We start from the raw sequence: 20,850 nt of genomic DNA, 5'->3' as shown, positions 1-20,850 counted from the left end.
CGAGCTAGGCTGATATGATCATCCATCTATGGGGCGAATCTGAGATTAATGTTAGTAAAAGGACTGAGCCTTTAACCTTATCCACTCCAGGAGACCAAATTCAAATTAGATTTGAATCTGGTAACCTTCTGATAAGATCAGGAGTAAACTAACTTAATCTGCAGATAGGATTAAGATAATCCCCTATCCAAATACAGATTTGGATTGGGATAACTCCTAATTAGGAGGTTTCTTAATCAAGAAGAAAGGAGGAGAAAAACAAGAGAAAATACATCTGAATTCGAACTAGGGTTTTGGTGAAAAAGAAAACTCCCTGCGAATTGAGATTAGATCTCATTCATACTCCAGAGAGAAGAAAAACAATTTAGCCATCTTCGTCCCTGGAGTTCTCCTCCTGCCGCCGCCATTCATTATTGCAAGATTCGATCTTTGCAACAATAGGAAGTCAAGAAATCAGTTCTTGACATCAGTCTTGCAAGAAAGACTGAAGAAGATTCGGTGTTCAGAGTTTCCAGAGGATTCTTGCGAAGGATCCAGTGTGTTGGACACACCCTGCTGGTTCCGTTCCATCCACAGCTATGTAATCTTCAGCAGGAGTGGATATTGGTTTCTTCTTTGGGCATGAACGCCAAATTTGGGAGATACTGTTTCTCCGGATCAGGTATAATCCTCCCTTTTACCTTGTGGTTCAGATCTAGTTCGATTATGGTTCAAATAAGATCCTTGAATATGGTATTCTAAATTTAGGGAATACGATTCCCAGTCGGAGGAATGTAGGAAATTTTTGAAATTTGACCACCCATTCCGCAACCCTTTTGGCGTCCATTAGATGGATCCTACCATTCCTTCACATTTGACAATTATTCTTAGGAGTTTGGGAGTCATACTGATTTACTACCCTTTATGCCTATCAGGAAGACTAACTGCCAACTATACTAGAGTGGGGGATTTACCACATGTTCTTAAGGGAACTATAGTAGTGATGATGGGTGTTTTGGCAGCTCTTGGATGGCAGGTGACTTGGATGCCACGCTAGACAATTCATAGTTGGAAGGTGGCTTGGATGCTTAGCTAAACGATTCCTAGCTGGAATGTGGCTTGGATGCCTAGTTGAATGGTTCTTAGCTGGAAGGTGGCTCAGATGCCTAGCTGGACAATGATGAGCTGTATAGTTTACTGGGGCGACCTACAAGAAAACAATGTTAGAGTGTCCGGGTTTCTTTACCCGGGGTGGCCACTCCGTTGCTTAAATCAATGAGTTGGAGATTTTTGAGAGAGCTAAAAGCGAGAGAGATAAGAGAGCTGCGAGAGCTAAATTGTACATACCTTCTGTGATTGGGGGTAAGGCTCTTATATAGGCATTGTTTGGCGTGGGCTTTACGCACCACGTCCGAGACCTCTGGGAAGACGTGCCTAACCGGTCCGAAGTACTCGGAGGTAGTCGTGCACGTAGACCAGTCTTTGCGCCTTATTCAGTTTCCTCTGGAACATTCGGTGTGGGATCCAATTTCTAAGAGACCCGGGAGTGATGGGATGCATGCAAAATTGGTCGGTGAGCACGTCTCGCAGGTCGCCACTGGGACCTCAGTCAAGTCAGCAAGCCCTCAAGGGAGGTCGCTTCTCACGTCGAGGTCACTTAGACCAGTACTGATGAGGTACCATAGGTCAGCCTTGGATGAGGGCTTGCCGACTTGACTGAGGTCCCGGTGTCGACCTGCGAGACGTGCTCGCCGACCAATTCTGCATGCATCCCATCCTAGGCGATGAGGTACCACTAGCCGCCTTGTCGGGGTGCCCGAGTTGTGAGCGAGATCACCAAGTCGACGGAGGTAGGTCGCCAACTGGGGTTCCATCATTCTGGCTAAGGCAAGTCATCGCCTAAGTGGTGTCGGGGTGTCATCCAGTTGTTCTGAGATGTCATGTGTCATGATGTCAGTGAAGGGCCAAATTTGCCCTCATCAATTGTCCCCACTCTCGAGCTGAGGTCAGCTCGACAAAGGGAGTAGCTTGTTGTAGGTCATTTGGCTTGGAGTGAATAGTTTGATGAACTCATAAGCATCGGCCCAAGTCGCTAAATAGGTTATAATTTCAGTTGTCAAAATGATACCGAGCTGGATAGACGTGGCCGACCTGCATAGGTCAGCCTACCTGTTAGCAACACATTTCTAGGTCGACTTAGGAGGCCTTGATGCTGAAAGCGATTTGGCTTCCCCTTGTGATGCATGCGTTGTTGTTGGCATTTGAATAACAAGTTGGTGCCACGGTTGCACTGCGTAAGTCCCCAGAGGTGCTGGTTGTCTACTCCTACGATAAGCTATAGGGAGCTCAACCTGCGGGGGCAGCTCTACTAATTGCCGGTTGCCAACTCGCACTGTAGTCTATTGGCCGTCGAATCCCGCGGGAGCCATGAAGGACTCGACCTGTAGGGGAGACCTCACGAACAAGGTTGACGAGGCTCGTCTGGGCTAATTATGTGTGTTGCAAGTTCGCTCGTTCAGGTTGCCGAAAGTGAGTCATCATCGGGTCGTAGAAATTTTGACTGTCCAATTTACTCTCTACACCTCGGCCTAGAAACTCCTCGTCACCTCGGTAGGGCTGACTTGCAAGGGCGACTCCATAACCAGCTGACTATAACTCCCACATAGAGCATGGAGGGCTCGACTTGTAGGGCGGGCTCATAGTTTGTTGGCTATCAACTTCCACGGGAACCATGAAGGGCTCGACTTGTGGGGCTGGCCTCACATTTTGTTGGCCATCAACTCTTGTAGAGAGCATGTAGGGCTCAACCTATGGGGGTGGCCTCACAATTAGGGAGATTCTGTCCGAGCAAGACTGCAAGAATTTATCTGGGCTAATCATTTCGATTCTGCCTCCCTAGGGGGTTCCTTCGATCCAAGTATTGTTGTTGCTTGAGGATTCCATTACTAGAGACTTTGAAAAGAAGTGAGAACTTAGCTTTTGAGTAGCGGATCCCACAGACGGCACCAATTGATTGTTGGACAGTTTTGTATGCCCTTAGCTTCAATCAGAATGATGTACCTTATGAGTTTATTGTAAATGAATAAAAGTGCATATTTGATTCATGTTCCCTTGGTATGTTTCTGTGTAGTACCCTTAAACTGGACATTTAATGAGACTCGTGTTAGTTTAGAATGTTCACAGCCAGGGGGTCAGTCTAGGGAGACCTATCCTGATAAGGCTGACACTGTTGTGCCACCAAGTCGGTTGGGGTAGCTTGTCTCAGCTGCCAGGGTGAGACCCTAGGCACATACAGTGTAGGATTAATTGAATCTTTGAACTGAAACAGATTTCTAGTATTGCCCTGGACCTTGGAGATTGATGGGAAAAACTGGAAAATTACACCCAACCCCTAGACTCGACTATGATACTACACTAGGTGTCGGATTGGGCTTTCTTTGATGTACCAATCAGTGAGATCCTTAGCGGGAGTCAAAACCTAGGTATGTTGGGACAGTCTGAGAATTCATCTGAGTGGGTGATCATAGTGATAGGATCAGCCCCTTTGTCGGACAAAGGTAATGATCGGGGATGCACTCTCACTGATGGAAACCAAGACTGCCGGCAGCCGATTTCAATCGTTGAGATTTGTTTTGCAAAGTATATTTTATATGAGATATAAAAGTATATATTTATATATATATATTATGGTTTCTGAAATGTTTGCAAAAGGTTTTAATTCCCGGGATCCACATAAGTAGATAGTGCAACACTGTTCCTTACAGCCGAGGGAGAGGTCCTCTCTTGTCGGGCAGTGTATGATCATTATGGGCTGAGAGGTTAAGTGTAAGATCACTAAGGATAATACTTGATGGGTTAATCTTGCATCTGCCCATAGTCCCTGGGTGTTACAAGGTGGCTTGGCCCAGGGACCATTTAGGGTAAGTGTTGGGCCCATAGAGCCCATTTGATGGGTTTCAGGGGGTGCACTGTCCATAACAGTGTATTCGGCCAGGCCTTGTAACAAAGGCTGGGCCAAACCCATGTGGCTGATGTGTAGATCAATGCTTGGGTCCCACGCCATACAAGGAAGCCCAACTGGGCAGCAGTTAGGAAGTTTAAGTGAGCTCATAAGCTTAATGGGCCTAAAGCCCATTTCGAACTGGACTTATTTAATAAGTTAAATATGGGTGAATTCTGAGATGGATCAGCAAATAGGATAGGGTCTTAACCCTATCCACTCAGAGATGATTCAGATCTGGAAACCTCCTAATGAGATTAGGAGAAGACTGATCTAATCTACAGATAAGATAAGGGTTTGTCTTTATCACCTAAAGAGAGGTCTGATCCAAATATGATTTGGATAAGCTGTTCCTAATTGAATTAGGAGCTTATCCTTTGGGTTTAGAAGAGAAGGAGGGGGCGGCAACTTTTAGAATAATCAGATAATCAGATCCTTTTCAGTGCTGAAATTACAGAAGAAAGATTTATGCAATCCCTGCAAAGATCTTTCTTGTCGCCTCCTTCCTGCAGCCGCCAGACATCCAGTTCGATCTCCTGTTGTGGGAGAAGTCAAGATTCAATCTTGACATCAGTTCTTTGAGAAAGAATTGATAGGAAGTTGTGCTCACATGCCATCCTGCTGTTTCTTGCGAAGGACAGAGTTCATGGAGAAGAACACTGCTGATTTTGCTCCATCCTACACTGCGCCATTTTCAGTGGGAGCAGTCTTTGGATCCTTCCTTGGGCGTGAACACCTCCGTTGGTAGATATTATTTCTCCGTATCAGGTATAATCCTCTCCTACTCCTTTTGGTTTAGATCCGGTTCAGTTTATGGTTCAAGATTGATCCTTGAAAATATGATTTTCTAAATAGGGAATGCGATTCCCAGTTGAAAGGGAGAGAAAAATTTTTGAAATTCGCCCCTTTATTCCGCAAGATTTGGGCGTCCATACGATGGATCTCTCTTCCCTTCACTGATGATGGGTGTTTTGGCAGCTCCCAACTGCTAGGTAATTTGGATGCCATGCTAGACAATTCGTAGCTAGAGGGTGGCTCGGATGCCTAGCTGAACAGTTCCTAGCTGGGGTTATGCAGCTGAAACAGTTGGCTCCATGCACCCTATGTGATTTCCCACATTTCCAGAGATAACTCGCAGTCTCCGTCACTGAGAAAGGAGGGAAATCTCAGAGATGAATAAATAGAAATGGAACGTAGATTAAAATCCATATCTGTGTAATGAACACGAATCAATTTAGGTTGTTGACTGATGTTTTCTCTTTTATCAGAAAATGGCAAACGGAAAATTTGCAAAGCTGCTTGATGATAACAAGCTGAAGGGCCCAAACTATGTCGACTGGTACAGGAACCTTATGTTGGTCTTAACCTCTGAAACGTTGGATAAGGTAGCCAAGAATCCTGCCCCGGATCGTCCGAGAGATAGGGCTTCTGAGGCCCAGAGAAGAGAATACCAAGAATGGGAGGAGAAAAACTCCCTTGACCGCTGCTATATCATTGCCTCTTTGGACAATCCAATTCAGAGGCAGTTCGATCAGATCAAAGTTGCTAGGACGCAGAAGCTACCAATAAATTGGTTTCTATAACACAAGTTTCGAAGTTACCTTTCTTGGATTCCAGGTAGGCAGGACAATTCTTTTTCCAGTGGCCGGTCTTCTTGCAAAAGTGACAGGCATCCGATGCTTTGTCTTTCTTCTGCTTCTTGCTCTTAGTGGTTTTTCTTCTGAGGCTTCTTTGCCTTCCTCTTTCTCTTGCCTGTCTTGCCAGCTTCAACAAGCATGGCTATAGGCTCATCCTATCTAATCAGTTCTTCAACTCTTTGCAACATATTGCTGAGCTCTTGCAAGCTAACATTTAACTTGTTCATGATGAACGGATTAAAGGAAGGAGGCAAAGAATTAAGGATAGCATCTATCTGAGTTGCAAGGTCCAGCCCGGATCCAAGAGCCTCCAGTTCGTTGATGTAACCCATAATCCGAAGAGAATGGTCGTGAACCTGTTGACCCTTGGACATTTGTGCGGTCATGATCCAATCCTTTCTTAAAGAACTGATGTCAAGATCCAATCTTGACTTCTCCCACAACTGGAGATCGAACTAGCAAACAGGGCGGCAAGAACAGGGAGGCGGCAAGAGAGTATTCGCAGGGTGCAGAATTCTCTCTTCTTGATTTCAACACTAAAGAAAATCTGATGATCTGTCTCTTAGGCTGCCGCCCCCTTCTTTTGTTAACCTAAAAGATCAGCTCCAAATCCAATTAGGAGCAGCTTATCCAAATAATATTTGGATAAGACTTCTCTTTAGGTGATAGGGATAAACCCTTATCTTATATGCAGATTAGATTAGCTTTCTCCTAATCTCATTAGGAGGTTTCTAAATCTGAATCACATTCAGATTTGGACTCTCTAAGTGGATAGGGTCAAGACCCCATCCTATCTGCTAATCCATCTCAGAATTCGCTCCTTCAATTAACTAAATGAATAGTCCAGTTCGAAATGGGCTTTAGGCCCATTAAGCTTATGTGCTCACTTAACCTTCCTAACTGCTGCCCAGTTGGGTTTCCTTGTATGGTGTGGGACCCAAGCATTGATTTACACATCAGCCACATGGGTTCAGCTCAGCCTTTGTTACAAGGCCTGGCCGAATACACTATTAAAGACAGTGCACCCCCTGAAACCCATCGAATGGGCTCTATAGGCCCAACACTTACCCTAAGTGGTCCTTGGGCCAAGCCACCTTGTAACACCCAGGGACGGTGGGCAGATGCAAGATTAGCCCATCAGGTATTATCCTCAATGGTCTTACACTCAACCTCTCAGCCCATAATGGTCACACACTGCCCGATAAGAGAGGACCTCTCCCTCGGCTGCAAGGAACAGTGTTGCACTCTCCACTTATATGGATCCCAGGAATTAAAACCTTTTTGTGAACATTTGAGAAACCATAATATATATACTTTTATATCTCATATAAAATATAATTTGCAAAACAAATCTCAACGGTTGAAATCGGCTGCCAGCAGTCTTGGTTTCCATCAGTGAGAGTGCAACCCCGATCATTACCTTTGTCCGACAAAGGGGCTGATCCTGTCACTATGATCACCCACTCAGATGAATTCTCAGACTGTCCCAACATACCCAGGTTTTGACCCCCGCTAAGGATCTCACTGATTGGTACATCAAAGACAGCCTAATTCGACACCTAGTGCAGTATCATAATTGAGTTTAGGGGTCGGGTGTAACTTTCCAGTTTTTCCCATCAATCTTCAAGGTCCAAGGCAATACTGAAAATCTGGTCCAGTTCAGAGATTCCATTAATCGTACACTTTGTGTGCTTAAGGTCTCACCCTGGCAGCTGAGATAGGCCACCCCAACCGACTTGGTGGCACCACAGTGTCAGCCTTGACAGGATAGGTCTCCCCAGACCGACCCACTGGCTGTGAACATTCTAAAGTAACACGAGTCTCATTAAGTGCCCAGTTTAAGGGTATTACACAGAAACATACCAAGGGAACGTGAATCAAATATGCACTTTTATTCATTTACAATAAAATCATAAAGTACATCATTATGATTGAAGCTATGGGCATACAAAACTGTCTAACAATCAATTGGTGCCGTCTGTGGGAACCGCTACACAAAAGCTAAGTTCTCACTTATTTTCTATGTTTCAAGTAATGGGATCCTCAAGCAACAACAACACTTGGATCGAAGGAACCCCCTAGGGAGGTAGAATCGAAATGATTAGCCGAGATAAATTCTCGCAATCTTGCTCGTACAGAATCTCCCTAATTGTGAGGCCACTCCCATAGGTCGAACCCTACATGCTCTCTACAAGAGTTGATGGCCAACAAAATGTGAGGCCAGCCCCACAAGTCGAGCCCATCATGGTTCCCGTGGAAGTTGATAGCCAACAAACTTTGAGCCCGCCCTACAAGTCGAGCCCTCCATGCTGTGAACATTTACAATAAACAGAAGAAGAAGGCAAAGAGAAAGTTCCAGAAGAATGCTGCCAAACCCAAGAAACAGAGGAAGGACAAGGCATCAGATGCCTGTCATTTTTGCAAGAAGACCGGCCACTAGAAAAGGATCTGTCTTGCCGTCCTGGAATCGAAGAAAGGTAATTTCGAAACTTGTGTTATAGAAACCAATCTATTGGTAGCTTCTGCGTCCTGGTGTATTGACTCTGGGGTTTTAACTCATGCGTGTAACTCACTGCAGGGGTTCGAGGTAAGCAGAAGGCTGAGTGAAGGAGAAGTCACGCTCTACTTGGGGACTACTGCAACTGTTGTAGCCGCGGCCATAGGAACCGTGGAGTTACTTTTTAGAGAATGAACAATTGTACTGAAAGATTGTCTTTATGTACAAAATTTAAGGAGAAATTTGATTTCTATCTCAAAACTGTGTGTAGATGGTTATTCTGTCTTCTTTAGTAATACGATTACTATTAAAAGAAATAACAGATTCATCGCATACGGGGAACTAGAGAACGGTCTCTATGTTCTACATCCTTCACTAGAAATTAACATAGCCGAAACTACGTCGGCTGAAATCCCCAAGAAAAGAGCCCAAGATACCGTTAATCCCACGTGCCTGTGGCATTACCGACTTGGCCACATCGGTGTTGACCGTATCACAAGGTTGGTAAAGGATGGTCATTTGGATTTTCTAACTGTAGAAGACTTCCCACTTGTGAGCCTTGCCTGCAAGGCAAGATGACGAAACGGCCATTTAACGGTAAGCCTGAAAGATGTACAGGCACACTTGACCTTATACATACTAATGTATGTGGTCCCCTGAGTGTTAGGACACGGAATTAACACGTGTATTTCATCACCTTCACCGATGACTTTTCACGATATGGTTACGTGTACCTAATGAGACACAAATCTGAATCCTTTGAAAAGTTCAAAGATTTCCGACAAGAGGTCGAGAAACAGTTAGGGAGAGAAATTAAAGCCCTTCGATCAGATCGAGGTGGCGAGTATTTCTCTAACGAATTCAGGGACTACTTAAAGGACAATGGGATAGTATCATAGTTAGCTCCTCTTGCTACACCACAACTTAACGGTGTTTCAGAGAGGAGGAATAGGATTTTATTGGATATGGTTCGGTCACTTCTCATACACTCAGAGTTACCCACATTCTTTTGGGGTTATGCGTTAGAGACTGCGATTTACGTGCTGAATCGGGTTCCAACCAAATCGGTTCCAAACACTCCATATGAACTTTGAAGATTTGGGGTTGTCCAACACACGTTAAAAGAACGAGTGCAGACAAGTTGGAATTCAAGACCAGCCGTTGCCTATTTGTAGGCTACCCAAAAGGCTCTGTGGGTTACCTATTCTATGACCCAAGTGAGCAGAAGGTGTTCTGCAACTGAAATGCACAGTTCTTGGAAACCGATTATATCCTGGACACCCATCGTCAAATAGTTCTTGATAAGGAGAGCTCAGGAGTAGTGGGAGATGTCCCACAAGTTCCAGGTAGTGGCCAACCTAGAAGATCCACTCGGGTATCCAGGCCACCAGTTCGTTATGGTTATGACCAGGATAGTTACTTGGTGGAAACCTTGACTAGTGAGGAAGATCCCGTGACTTATGTGGAAGCTATGTTGGACATAGATTCCCAGAAGTGGGTGGAGGCCATGAGAGCAGAGATGGACTCAATGGAGACCAATGGAGTCTGGACTCTGGTAGATCCGCCCTCCGTGGTAAAAGCAATCGGTTGCAAATGGATTTACAAGAGGAAGAAGGGCCCCGATGGTAGGGTCGAGACCTTCAAAGCTTGTCTAGTGGTGAAAGGGTACACTCAGAAAGAGGGCATCGACTATGAGGAAACCTTTTCGCCTGTGGCCATGCTTAAATCCATTAGGATCCTGTTAGCTATAGCAGCATACCATGATTATGAGATTTGATAGATGGATGTCTTAACTGCATTCCTGAATGGAGATCTTACTAAAGATATCTATATGCAGCAGCCGCAAGGCTTCATCGCTACAGGTCAGGAAAACATGGTATGCAAACTTAATAGATCCATTTATGGACTTAAGCAAGCTTCTAGAAGTTGGAACATCCGTTTTGACTCTGCTGTCAAATTGTTTGACTTCAAGCAGAATTCAGATGAACCCTGTGTTTACAGAAAGTACAGTGGAGATAAGGTTACTTTCTTGGTTCTGTATGTAGATGACATTTCTACTCATTGGGAATGATGTAGGAATTTAACTACGGTAAAAGTATGGCTTTCACAACGATTCTCCATGAAAGACCTTGGAGAAGCCTCCTATATACTGGGTCTTCGACTCTATAGAGATAGATCTAAGCGGATAATAGGATTATCCCAATCTTCTTACATTAACAAAATAGTCAAAAGACACAGCATAAAAGACGTTCCCTATGCCTCTGTCGTAGGGAGCATCCTGTATGCCATGCTGTGCCCTCGTCCTGATATTGCTTAGGCAGTAAGTGTAGTAAGCAGATTTCAGGCCAACCTAGGGCAGGAGCACTGGACTGCTGTGAAAAACATACCTAAGTACATTCGAAGGACAAAAGAGTTTTGTCTGGTATTCGACGGTAGCTCACTACAGATCCAAGGGTATACAAATGCCGATTTCCTGTCGGATGCAAATGATAGAAAGTCTTCATCTGGATACGTTTTCACAATAGGATCATGTGTTGTTTGCTGGAAAGGCAGCAAATAGGGGTCCACTATTGACTCCACGACCGAGGCCGAGTACATTGCCGCGAGTGAGGCTGCCAAAGTAGCCGTGTGGATGAAGAAGTTCGTTCACGAGTTGGGAATAGTTCCATCCAGCACATCACCCATCCCGTTGTTGTGTGACAACAATGGAGCCATTGCTCAGGCTAAGGAGCCATGAGCCCACTCGAAGTCAAAGCACAGCGAGAGGAAGTACCACGTACTGCAGGATATTATTGGCAGAGGGGACGTCCTGATTCAGAAGGTAGCGTCAGCGGAAAATGTAGCAGACCCATTGACGAAGCCACTATCATAGAAAGTGTTTGAGAAAGATGTGGAAAGCATGGGACTCCCGCTTGTACTTGATTGGACCTAAGTGCAAGTGGGAGTTGTTGGACAGTTTTGTATGCCTTTAGCTTTAATCAGAATGATGTACTTTATGAGTTTATTGTAAATGAATAAAAGTGCATATTTGATTCATGTTCCCTTGGTATGTTTCTGTGTAATACCCTTAAACTGGACACTTAATGAGACTCGTGTTAGTTTAGAATGTTCACAGCCAGTGGGTCGGTCTGGGGAGACCTATCCTGATAAGGCTGATACTGTTGTGCCACCAAGTCGGTTAGGGTAGCCTGTCTCAGCTGCCAGGGTGAGACCCTAGGCACATACAGTGTAGGATTAATTGAATCTTTGAACTGGACCAGATTTCCAATATTGCCCTGGACCTTGGAGATTGATGGGCAAAACTGGAAAGTTACACCTAACCCCTAAACTCAATTATGATACTGCACTAGGTGTCGGATTGGGCGGTATTTGATGTACCAATCAGTTAGATCCTTAGCGGGAGTCAAAACCGTGGTATGTTGGGACAGTCTGAGAATTCATTTGAGTGGATGATCATAGTGACAGGATCAGCCCCTTCGTCGGACAAAGGTAATGATCGGGGATGCACTCTCACTGACGGAAACTAAGACTATCGACAGCCGATTTCAATTGTTGAGATTTGTTTTGCAAAGTATATTTTATATGAGATATAAAAGTATATATATATTATGGTTTCTGAAATGTTTGCAAAAGGTTTTAATTCCCGGGATCCACATAAGTAGAGAGTGCAACACTGTTCCTTGCTGCCGAGGGAGAGGTCCTCTCTTGCCGGGCAGTGTATGATCATTATGGGCTGTGAGAGGTTAAGTGTAAAACCATTGAGGATAATACCTGATGGGCTAATCTTGCATCTACCCACAGTCCCTAGGTGTTACAAGGTGGCTTGGCCCAGGGACCACTTAGGGTAAGTGTTGGGCCCATAGAGCCCATTTGATGGGTTTCATGGGGTGCACTGTCCATAACAGTGTATTCGGCCAGGCCTTGTAACAAAGGCTGGGCCGAACCCTTGTGGCTGATGTGTAGATCAATGCTTGGGTCCCACGCATACAAGGAAGCCCAACTGGACAGCAGTTAGGAAGGTTAAGTGAGCACATAAGCTTAATGGGCCTAAAGCCCATTTCGAACTGGACTTATTTAATAAGTTAAATATGGGCGAATTCTGAGATGGATCGGCAGATATGATAGGGTCTTAACCTATCCACTCTGAGAGTCCAGTTCTGAATATGATTCAGATCTAGAAACCTCCTAATGAGATTAGGGGAAGGCTGATCTAATCTACAGATAAGATAAGGGTTTATTCTTATCATCTAAAGAGAGGTCTGATCCAAATATGATTTGGATAAGCAACTCCTAATTGGATTAGGAGCTAATCCTTTGGGTTTAAAAAAGAAGGAGGGGGCGGCAACCTTTAGAATAATCAGATAATCAGATTCTCTTCAGTGCTGAAATTACAGAAGAAAGATTTATGCAATCCCTGCAAAGATCTTTCTTGCCGCCTCCTTCCTGCAGCCGCCAAACATCTAGTTCGAGTCTCCAGTTGTGGGAGAAGTCAAGATTCGATCTTGACATCAGTTCTTTGAGAAAGAATTAATAGGAAGTTGTGCTCACGTGCCATCCTGCTGTTTCTTGCGAAGGACAGAGTTCTTGGAGAGGAATGCTGCTGATTCTGCTCCATCCTACACTGCGCCATCTTCAGTGCGAGCAGTCTTTGGATCCTTCATTGGGTGTGAACACGTCCGTTGGGAGATATTATTTCTCCGTATCAGGTATAATCCTCTCCTACTCCTTTTGGTTCAGATCCGGCTCAATTTTGGTTCAAGATTGATCCTTGAAAATATGATTTTCTAAATAGGGAATGTGATTCCCAGTTGAAAGGGAGAGAAAAATTTTTGAAATTCGCCCCTTTATTCCGCAAGATTTGGGCGTCCATACGATGGATCTCTCTTCCCTTCACTGATGATGGGTGTTTTGGCAGCTCCCAACTAGTAGGTGACTTGGATGCCATGCTAGACAATTCGTAGCTAGAAGGTGGCTCGGATGCCTAGCTGAACAGTTCCTAGTTGGAAGGTAGCTCAAATGCCTAACTGAACGGGTCCTAACTAGAAGGTGGCTCGGATGCCTAGTTAACGGGATGTATGTAGAATTGGTCGACAAGCACGTCTCGTAGGTTGCCACCTAAACCTCAATCAGGTCGGCAAACCCTCGAGGGAGGACGCTCCTCACGTTGAGGTCACTTCGACCTGTACTAACGAAATACCACTGGTCATCCCTGGGCGAGGTGCTACTAGCCGCCTTGTCGGAGTGCTTGATTTGTGGATGAGATCGTCAGGTCAGCGGAGGTAGGTCGTTTGGTCAACGGAGGCAGGTCGCCAGGTTGGAAGAGGTAGGTCATCACGTCGGTGGAGGTAGGTTGCTTGGTCTGCGGAGGTAGGTCGCTTGGTCGGCGGAGGTAGGTCGCCAGCTGGGACTCCACCATTTTGGCTAAGGCAAGTCATTGCCTAAGTGGTGTCGAGATGCCATCTAGCTGTTCTGAGATGCCATGTGTCATGATGTTAGTGGAGGGCCAAATCTGCCCTCATCACTTAGGAATCCCCGTTTTCCTGACATATGTCTTATGAGACTGTTAGTTACTATCTCCACGTCATTGTCCCACCTTTTGAACTGTTGTACCCCTAGCTTTGTCATGACATGCTATTAGGGTCTTGTTCACCATTCGTGTACACCATCTAACACGTTCTTAAGGCTATTACGATGGTTTCCATCCCCGTTTGTGTTGTATAGTGGGTTTTTCCATTTCCACTCCTAAACTATTAAAAGGAGTAACAATGGACTTTATTAGAGAAACTTAAAAGCTAATAAGGAGAGAGAGAGAGAGGGGGGAGGGGAGAGGTGCTTCTTCAACTTTTTGTTAGTTAATTAATCGAATTTGCTTCAATTTTTTTTTTATTCTTTTCTGTTAGGAGAGTATATATGAATGTTGTTTTCATAATTATGAACTTCTGAAATCATTTTTGAACTGGTAAGTTCATGTACTCATTCATCTAAGTATGATTTCTTTTATTTTTGCTACTGAATTCAGATAGAGTTGCAGCCATGGAGCACTGCAATGGAGTGGCAGTGTCTTGAACAATCTATGACATGACCATCAAAGGCTTCAACTCTAACAAACTTCATTTAGATAAAAACCAGGAACATAATGTTTATGGAGAATTGTATTAGTAGTAGTAGTAGGTGATTGCCCAAAAGAAAATACAACCAAGAATGTAGTGATACTCAAGAACTTTAACCACAGGATATTCCCAAATGGAATGTAGATAGCTTGAAGGTGCAAATGGGGACATACTATGAAATGTCTTTTCTATTACATGCAAGTCACATTTTCTTTTTTTGTGAGTACTATGGACTTCGATCGGTTGGTCAAGTCTGCGAAGGTCCGGAGAGAGCGATGGGGTGGGGAGGAGAGGAGAAGGAGAGGGGGGGGGGGGGGGGAGAGATCCTTTAGGGAAACCCTAGGGTTAGGGCTATATAGTGGTGTCTTGCGTAGGGGGCTATTCTTCCTTTTATAGTTAGTTGCATGACTAAAGTCAAGAAAAGACATCAAGGAATTGCTCTTCCTTATTCAGAAAGGTGCTCATGATCTGCTGGGCATTTATTGGGTCATGCCAAGTCCGAGCATCGAAAAACGGTTCACTTGGGCTAGAAATGGAGTCGCCACCCATCAGCTATTGAAATGGAGGTGATGGGACCTCTATGAAGTATGTCAAAACCATTTTTATCTAAAAGTGACTCCAACGGCCTAAGGCACTGGATAAACTAGTTAGGGTAAGGCTCAAATGGGAGAGGGAAGGGGTTAGGCACCCCTTTCCCAGGTCCAGTAGGTGGGGCCCACATGAGAATCCAAACAACCACAATCACAAATTTGCCATTATTTAATCAAAAGCATAACAAAGATAATGAAAGCAACAAGTTAAGAACAAACCAACAAAAGAGAATCTACCCTATCAAATTTTATTCATTATTAAATTTTTATTCTTTTATTTTTTAATATTTTTGCTTTTTTATATATTCTTTATTTTTATGTTCATTTATTTTATTAATTTTTTTATTTATTCTCTTATGGTTCCTATTGTTTATTTTGCTTGTTGATTATTCACCTCATTTATTTATCCTATTTTATTAGTTTTTTATTCCTATTTATTCATTTTTTAATCTTTTCTTTTAATATATTCACTTTATACGACTAACCACTTTTAGTGATCCATTTTCCCTTCTTGTTCCTTATCCTGCACATGTGTTAATTAACCACCCAGATTTATTGATAAAATCCATTTCACAGTTCTTTTATTCCTATTTTGTGCATTTTATATTTTCATTTCTAGTTTGTTTTATTTCGTGAGATCGGTGCTTTCTCCTTCCATTCTAGTTCTATAAATAAAGAGATCTTTGTTCTAATACTCGTTTCCTGTCATTGCTCTATAACTTCCTTCTCTCTTTATCATTTGCTTAATATTTGTTTTCGTTTCTCATTTAGCTTCGAGAGTTGGTCGGTCAAGCGGACCTAAATCAGTCAGGATATTCAATTCAGACGCACCCATTCAATCCACTACAACCATAAAGAATTAATCCTTTCACCAGCTTATCAGTCGAAGAAAACCATAACCAAAACGTATAGAAGAGTTTGGTTTCCCCTCTAAATCACTACCAACATGACCACTTTCAAGGCCCGTATGCAGAGACCCCATCATCATCTTTATCATTCATCACAGGGGTCTCATTATCAATTCTGGCGCTGATCAAAATTTACAGAGAATAGATCAACTGAGCTTCCCAGTAACTTATAGAAGGATGGAGAAGATAAAATAAAAAAAAAGAGAGGAAATTACAGGTGAGAGGGGCTTACCTGAGTCGTATGTTGACCTGAGAACGATCGATGAACAAGAGGAACCGGCCGAACTTAAAGGTGCGCGTAACTCGTCTTCAGACCTCACGAAGCTAGATCAGGAGATTAATGGAGCATAAAGGTAGGTCCAAGAGTGAGCTTCACTGATTGGTCGAGGGTGAGAGCTTAACGTTGTTGCATCCATTTTCACTTCATGAATGATGAACACAGAAGAGATCTTAGTCGGTTTCAGTCTCAGATCATTAGCTTCTGATTCGGGTTCTAACTAGGAGATTGGGGAAAATGGTGATGCCTCAGAGATAGGTTGCTTTGAATTCCAGAGGTGACACAATTGAGCTACTGTTGCAATCGAAAGATTTGCACTATTGAGTGTTTGTTGCCACTGTCAAAAGGTCAGGGATGATGAACAACAAAAAGAAAACTGGGAAGATTGGCAGAGATAGAAAATGATGGAGAGAGAGAGAGAGAATCAGCGAGAAGAATATGAGGGAATGAGAGAAATTGAGGAGTAGGGGTTGTCGCTGCTGGTTACATTCAAAGACACCGCTGCAACAACTTGCGGCGGTGAGAGATCTGTTTGGGGTCAGGGATGCCGTAGAGACTGAGATAACAAAGAAACAAAAGGAGAGAGAAAGGGGGAGGGAGGAAGAAAAGAGGTTAAGAGAAAGGGAATTTTGCCACCGTTGTTCAAGGAAGAAGATGATGAACAATAGATTTCTTCCGTGTATGAGAGAGTTTTACTTATAAGGGGGTCGGTGGCATTTTGGTAATTTTTGGGAAATCTAAGGGTATTTTTGTAATTTTGGTATATGTGGTCAAACCATAGTTTTCAAAACCAGACCGGACCAGACGGTCGGACCAAAAAAACCGGCAACCGGTCATCCCCTGAGTCTGATTATACTATAAACCGGCAATTCCTTAAAAAACGTTGGATAAGTCAGAAAACCGCTGACCCGGGCGGTTGAACCAATCATAATATGAAACAATTATGTACTTTTACTCATATACAATAAATGTATCAGTACATCAATCTGATTGGAGCTAAAGGCATATACTGTCTAACATAGTGTAGTACCATAATTAAGTCTAATGGTTATGTGTAACTTTGTAGTTTTGTCCATCAATCTGCAAGGTCCAAGACATCTGAAAAATGGTCCGAGTTCAGTGTTTCAACCAAACACACACTACATGTGCTTTGGATCTAACCTTAGCAACTGAGAGAAGTTGCTCCAACTTCTTTGGTAGCAGATCAATGCCAGCCTTGATAGGATAAACTCCCCAAGTCTATTCAATGGCTGAGAACATTCTAAACTAATACAATTCTAATAAGTGTCCAATTTAAGGGATAATTTCATTGAAACATACCAATATCAACATGAAACAATAATGTACTTTTATTTATTTACAATAAATGTATCTGTACATCAATCTGAATAAAACTAAGGGCATACACTGTCTAACACCTACAATGACACTAGGTTGCTTTGGTAGACCAGAAAGAACCTTGCACAAATGTGCCAACGTATGAATTTTGTCACTCTAGAAGCATTGGCAACAAACACACTCCTATTACGTCAACACGAACAATGATTAGATTCTCTAGAAAGTACAAGTCTTGCACAAAAACATTTTGTTGATGTAGAAGCTATGGAGAATGTAGCCACGGTCTTCATGGCGCCAAAATTTTCCATTGTTAACCAAACATCCCAATTGATAATATACAAATAATTTCCAAAGGATACAAGGAATTATCATAGAAATGGCAAATTTGAACTCACCAGAAAATGCAAAACTGGATAGTCATGTAGCTTGTAATGTTAGCCTGGAGGGCTGATCTAGTGTTTCACCAGTAATCATTGCAAGAACATTCCCCACCCTTAAAATGATGAAATCTGTTTGAATCTCTAACAATAATTTCGCGACCTGTAATATTAGATACCTGCTTTCCAAATTCATGGCAGTCTTTACAAGCACGCATGTTTTTGAAGACCAAAATAGGGACATTACTAGGCAAGGATATTAGCCCAAAAGCAATTGCAAGCCTTTCACTGTGGTCAAGAAGTTGCTCTTTTCTCTCTTTTGGCAATACATACAGTGCATCGTCAAGACTGGGGTATTCAATCTTGTGATGCTTAAAAACCAAACGACTCACCTCTTCTAGCTTGGAGTGGATTTCTTCTGTTTGTGGGTGATGTCTATCACCCACAATAAATCTGTGTAACTTTCCCCGAACAGTAATCCAGCTGCAACCAACATCCTTCTTTAAATCTCTTTCAGCCATCACTTTTCTAATTCGGGCTGCCTCATCCCATTTACCAGCAGAAGCACACAAGTTAAACATGAGAACATAACCTGCAATATCTTCAGGGTCGAGTTGAAAGAGGTTTTCTGCTGCATGTTTCCCGATTTTGACATTACGGTGAATGAAGCATCCACCCAGTAAACTTTTCCAACTCATAGCATCAGGTTCAAATGGCATGGTTTTTATCAGTTCAAGGGCCTCTTCCAAAAGACCTGCACGAGAGTAGATATCAACCATGCAATTGTAGTGATCAATACTTGGTTCTACACCATACTCACTGGCCATTGAATTCAAATATCGCCTCGCCTCTGAGACCAATCCTGAATGGCTGCAGGCAGTGAATATGCCTATAAATGTAATAGCATTGGGTCTCACACCCAAGCCTTGCATTTTCAAAAACAGCCTCAAGGCTTCTGAAGCTTGACCATGATAAGCATAAGCAGCAATCATAGCAGTCCAGGCCACAATATCAGGTTCCCGTATCAGTTCAAAGGTTTGACGAGCATATTCTAACTTGCCAGATCTCGAGTACATAGTAACCAACGCACTTTCCCCATATAGGTCCGAAACAAGGCCTCTCTTTATGGCATCGCCATGTACTTGAACCCCCAAATTCAAATCCCCAAGCATTGAACATGCTTGAAAGATGCTAGTATAAATAAAAGAATTCAGCTTCTTGTCCTTGCTCCTTATCAATTTAAAAATTTCAAGAGACTCTTCGAACTTGCCAACTTGCAAATAGGCAGTGAAGACCGAACTCCATGATACATCATTTGGGTAAGAAATCTTCTTGAAAGCCCGACAAGCATCCCCTAAACTTCCACATTTTCCATAAAAATCCACGAGAGGAGTTCCCACTGAAACCTCATCGTCCATACCAACTTTAATAATGTAACCATGAACCTGCATTCCAACACCCAAGTCCCCCAAATCGCAACATGCTTTTAGAACAACTGAAAATGCAAACTCATCCAATTGAGTGCTGTCTACTAGCATTCTGACAAACAGTTCCAAAGCTTCATCCTGTCTCCCAGCTTGAGTATACCCCATCATCAACCCTGTCCAAGTTACAGCATTCTTATGAGCCATGTTATCAAAAACCATCTCAGAAGTTTCTAAGCAACCACACTTTGCATACATGTTAAGAAGGGCAGTTTCAACCAAAACATTAGGGATCGACCCAGTTCTAATCGCATAAGAATGTATTTGCTTCCCAAGAAACAAACATGAAGGGGAAACAATATTCCTTATCAAGCTAACATAAACCGATGGGTTCACTTCATGCCCCGCTACCTGCATGTCTGAAAATAAACTGACAGCTTTAACAAATATCCCATTCTGTGCATAGGCAGATATCATGAGACCCCAAGTAATTGAATCCTTTCCTGGCATTTCATCAAACAATTCCCGTGCATCTAATAAACTCCCACAATCACAGTACATTCGCAGAAGACAGTAGTCGAGAAACCTAGAACGGTTCCTAGCTGTTCTCTGCATGTGCTCGTGAATCAGTCTTCCATCCACTACATTTTTCATTTTTCCACATGTTTCCAGGAGACATTTATAAGAATAATTATCAACAGAAATACCGGTCGAGTCCATTTCCTCAAGAAACTCAAGGGCTTCTTTCACCTTTCCTTCTTTAGACAAAGAATGTAGATGTAAATTCTCAAGCAGTCCTCGTCGAGACTTGTAGTTCATAATCGGAGAGGAGTATCGGTTAAGAGATACCCAAGAGGGAACTCGAATACAATTTGTAATGTTTACAAATGGAATCTCTTTTGGAACTGAAAGTTTTGTCGAGTTGGGAATCAAGGAAAGAGAAGCCATTTGAGAGCATTCAATCATCCGCAATTTAGTTCAGGAAATAGAGAGAGTCAGAGAGAGAGAGAAACCACGGCATTCACTCCAACGAATGCAATGACTAGAGAAAGTCCTTTCTATATTAACCCTTTGGGTAAAATACAAAAACCTCCCCTGATGTTTCTGACAATCATAGAAACCTCTTCTATAGTTTTATTTTAGCAAAACCTCCTCTAAACTTTTAAAGATCTCAACAAATACTCCCTTCTGTCAGTGGTTCAGACAAAATACCAATAAATTACTAAATTGCCCCTGATTAATTGTAGAGAGTCAATAAAATATTTCAAAATGTTGAAAACAGTAGTCGAGAAACCTAGAACGGTTCCTAGCTGTTCTCTGCATGTGCTCGTGAATCAGTCTTCCATCCACTATATTTTTCATTTTTCCACATGTTTCCAGGAGACATTTATAAGAATAATTATCAACAGAAATACCGGTCGAGTCCATTTCCTCAAGAAACTCAAGGGCTTCTTTCACCTTTCCTTCTTTAGACAAAGAATGTAGATGTAAATTCTCAAGCAGTCCTCGTCGAGACTTGTAGTTCATAATCGGAGAGGAGTATCGGTTAAGAGATACCCAAGAGGGAACTCGAATACAATTTGTAATGTTTACAAATGGAATCTCTTTTGGAACTGAAAGTTTTGTCGAGTTGGGAATCAAGGAAAGAGAAGCCATTTGAGAGCATTCAATCATCCGCAATTTAGTTCAGGAAATAGAGAGAGTCAGAGAGAG

General features: G+C 42.9%; 1 protein-coding gene across 1 annotated transcript; it reads right to left on the bottom strand.

Moving 5' to 3' along the window:
* Window positions 1–17,326: 17,326 nt before the first annotated feature.
* RARE1 (Pentatricopeptide repeat (PPR) superfamily protein) lies at window positions 17,327–20,162 on the bottom strand. The gene has a single exon (XM_010248397.3). The coding sequence runs from the start codon at window positions 20,101–20,103 to the stop codon at window positions 17,797–17,799; it is 2,307 nt and encodes a 768-aa protein (XP_010246699.3). The 5' UTR covers window positions 20,104–20,162; the 3' UTR covers window positions 17,327–17,796.
* Between the last annotated feature and the right edge of the window lie 688 nt (window positions 20,163–20,850).

This window comes from Nelumbo nucifera, chromosome 8, assembly GCF_055504915.1.
Source record: "Nelumbo nucifera cultivar China Antique chromosome 8, China Antique-T2T, whole genome shotgun sequence".
In the NCBI taxonomy this organism is placed as follows: domain Eukaryota; kingdom Viridiplantae; phylum Streptophyta; class Magnoliopsida; order Proteales; family Nelumbonaceae; genus Nelumbo; species Nelumbo nucifera.
This window is presented reverse-complemented; position numbering and strand designations above follow the sequence as displayed.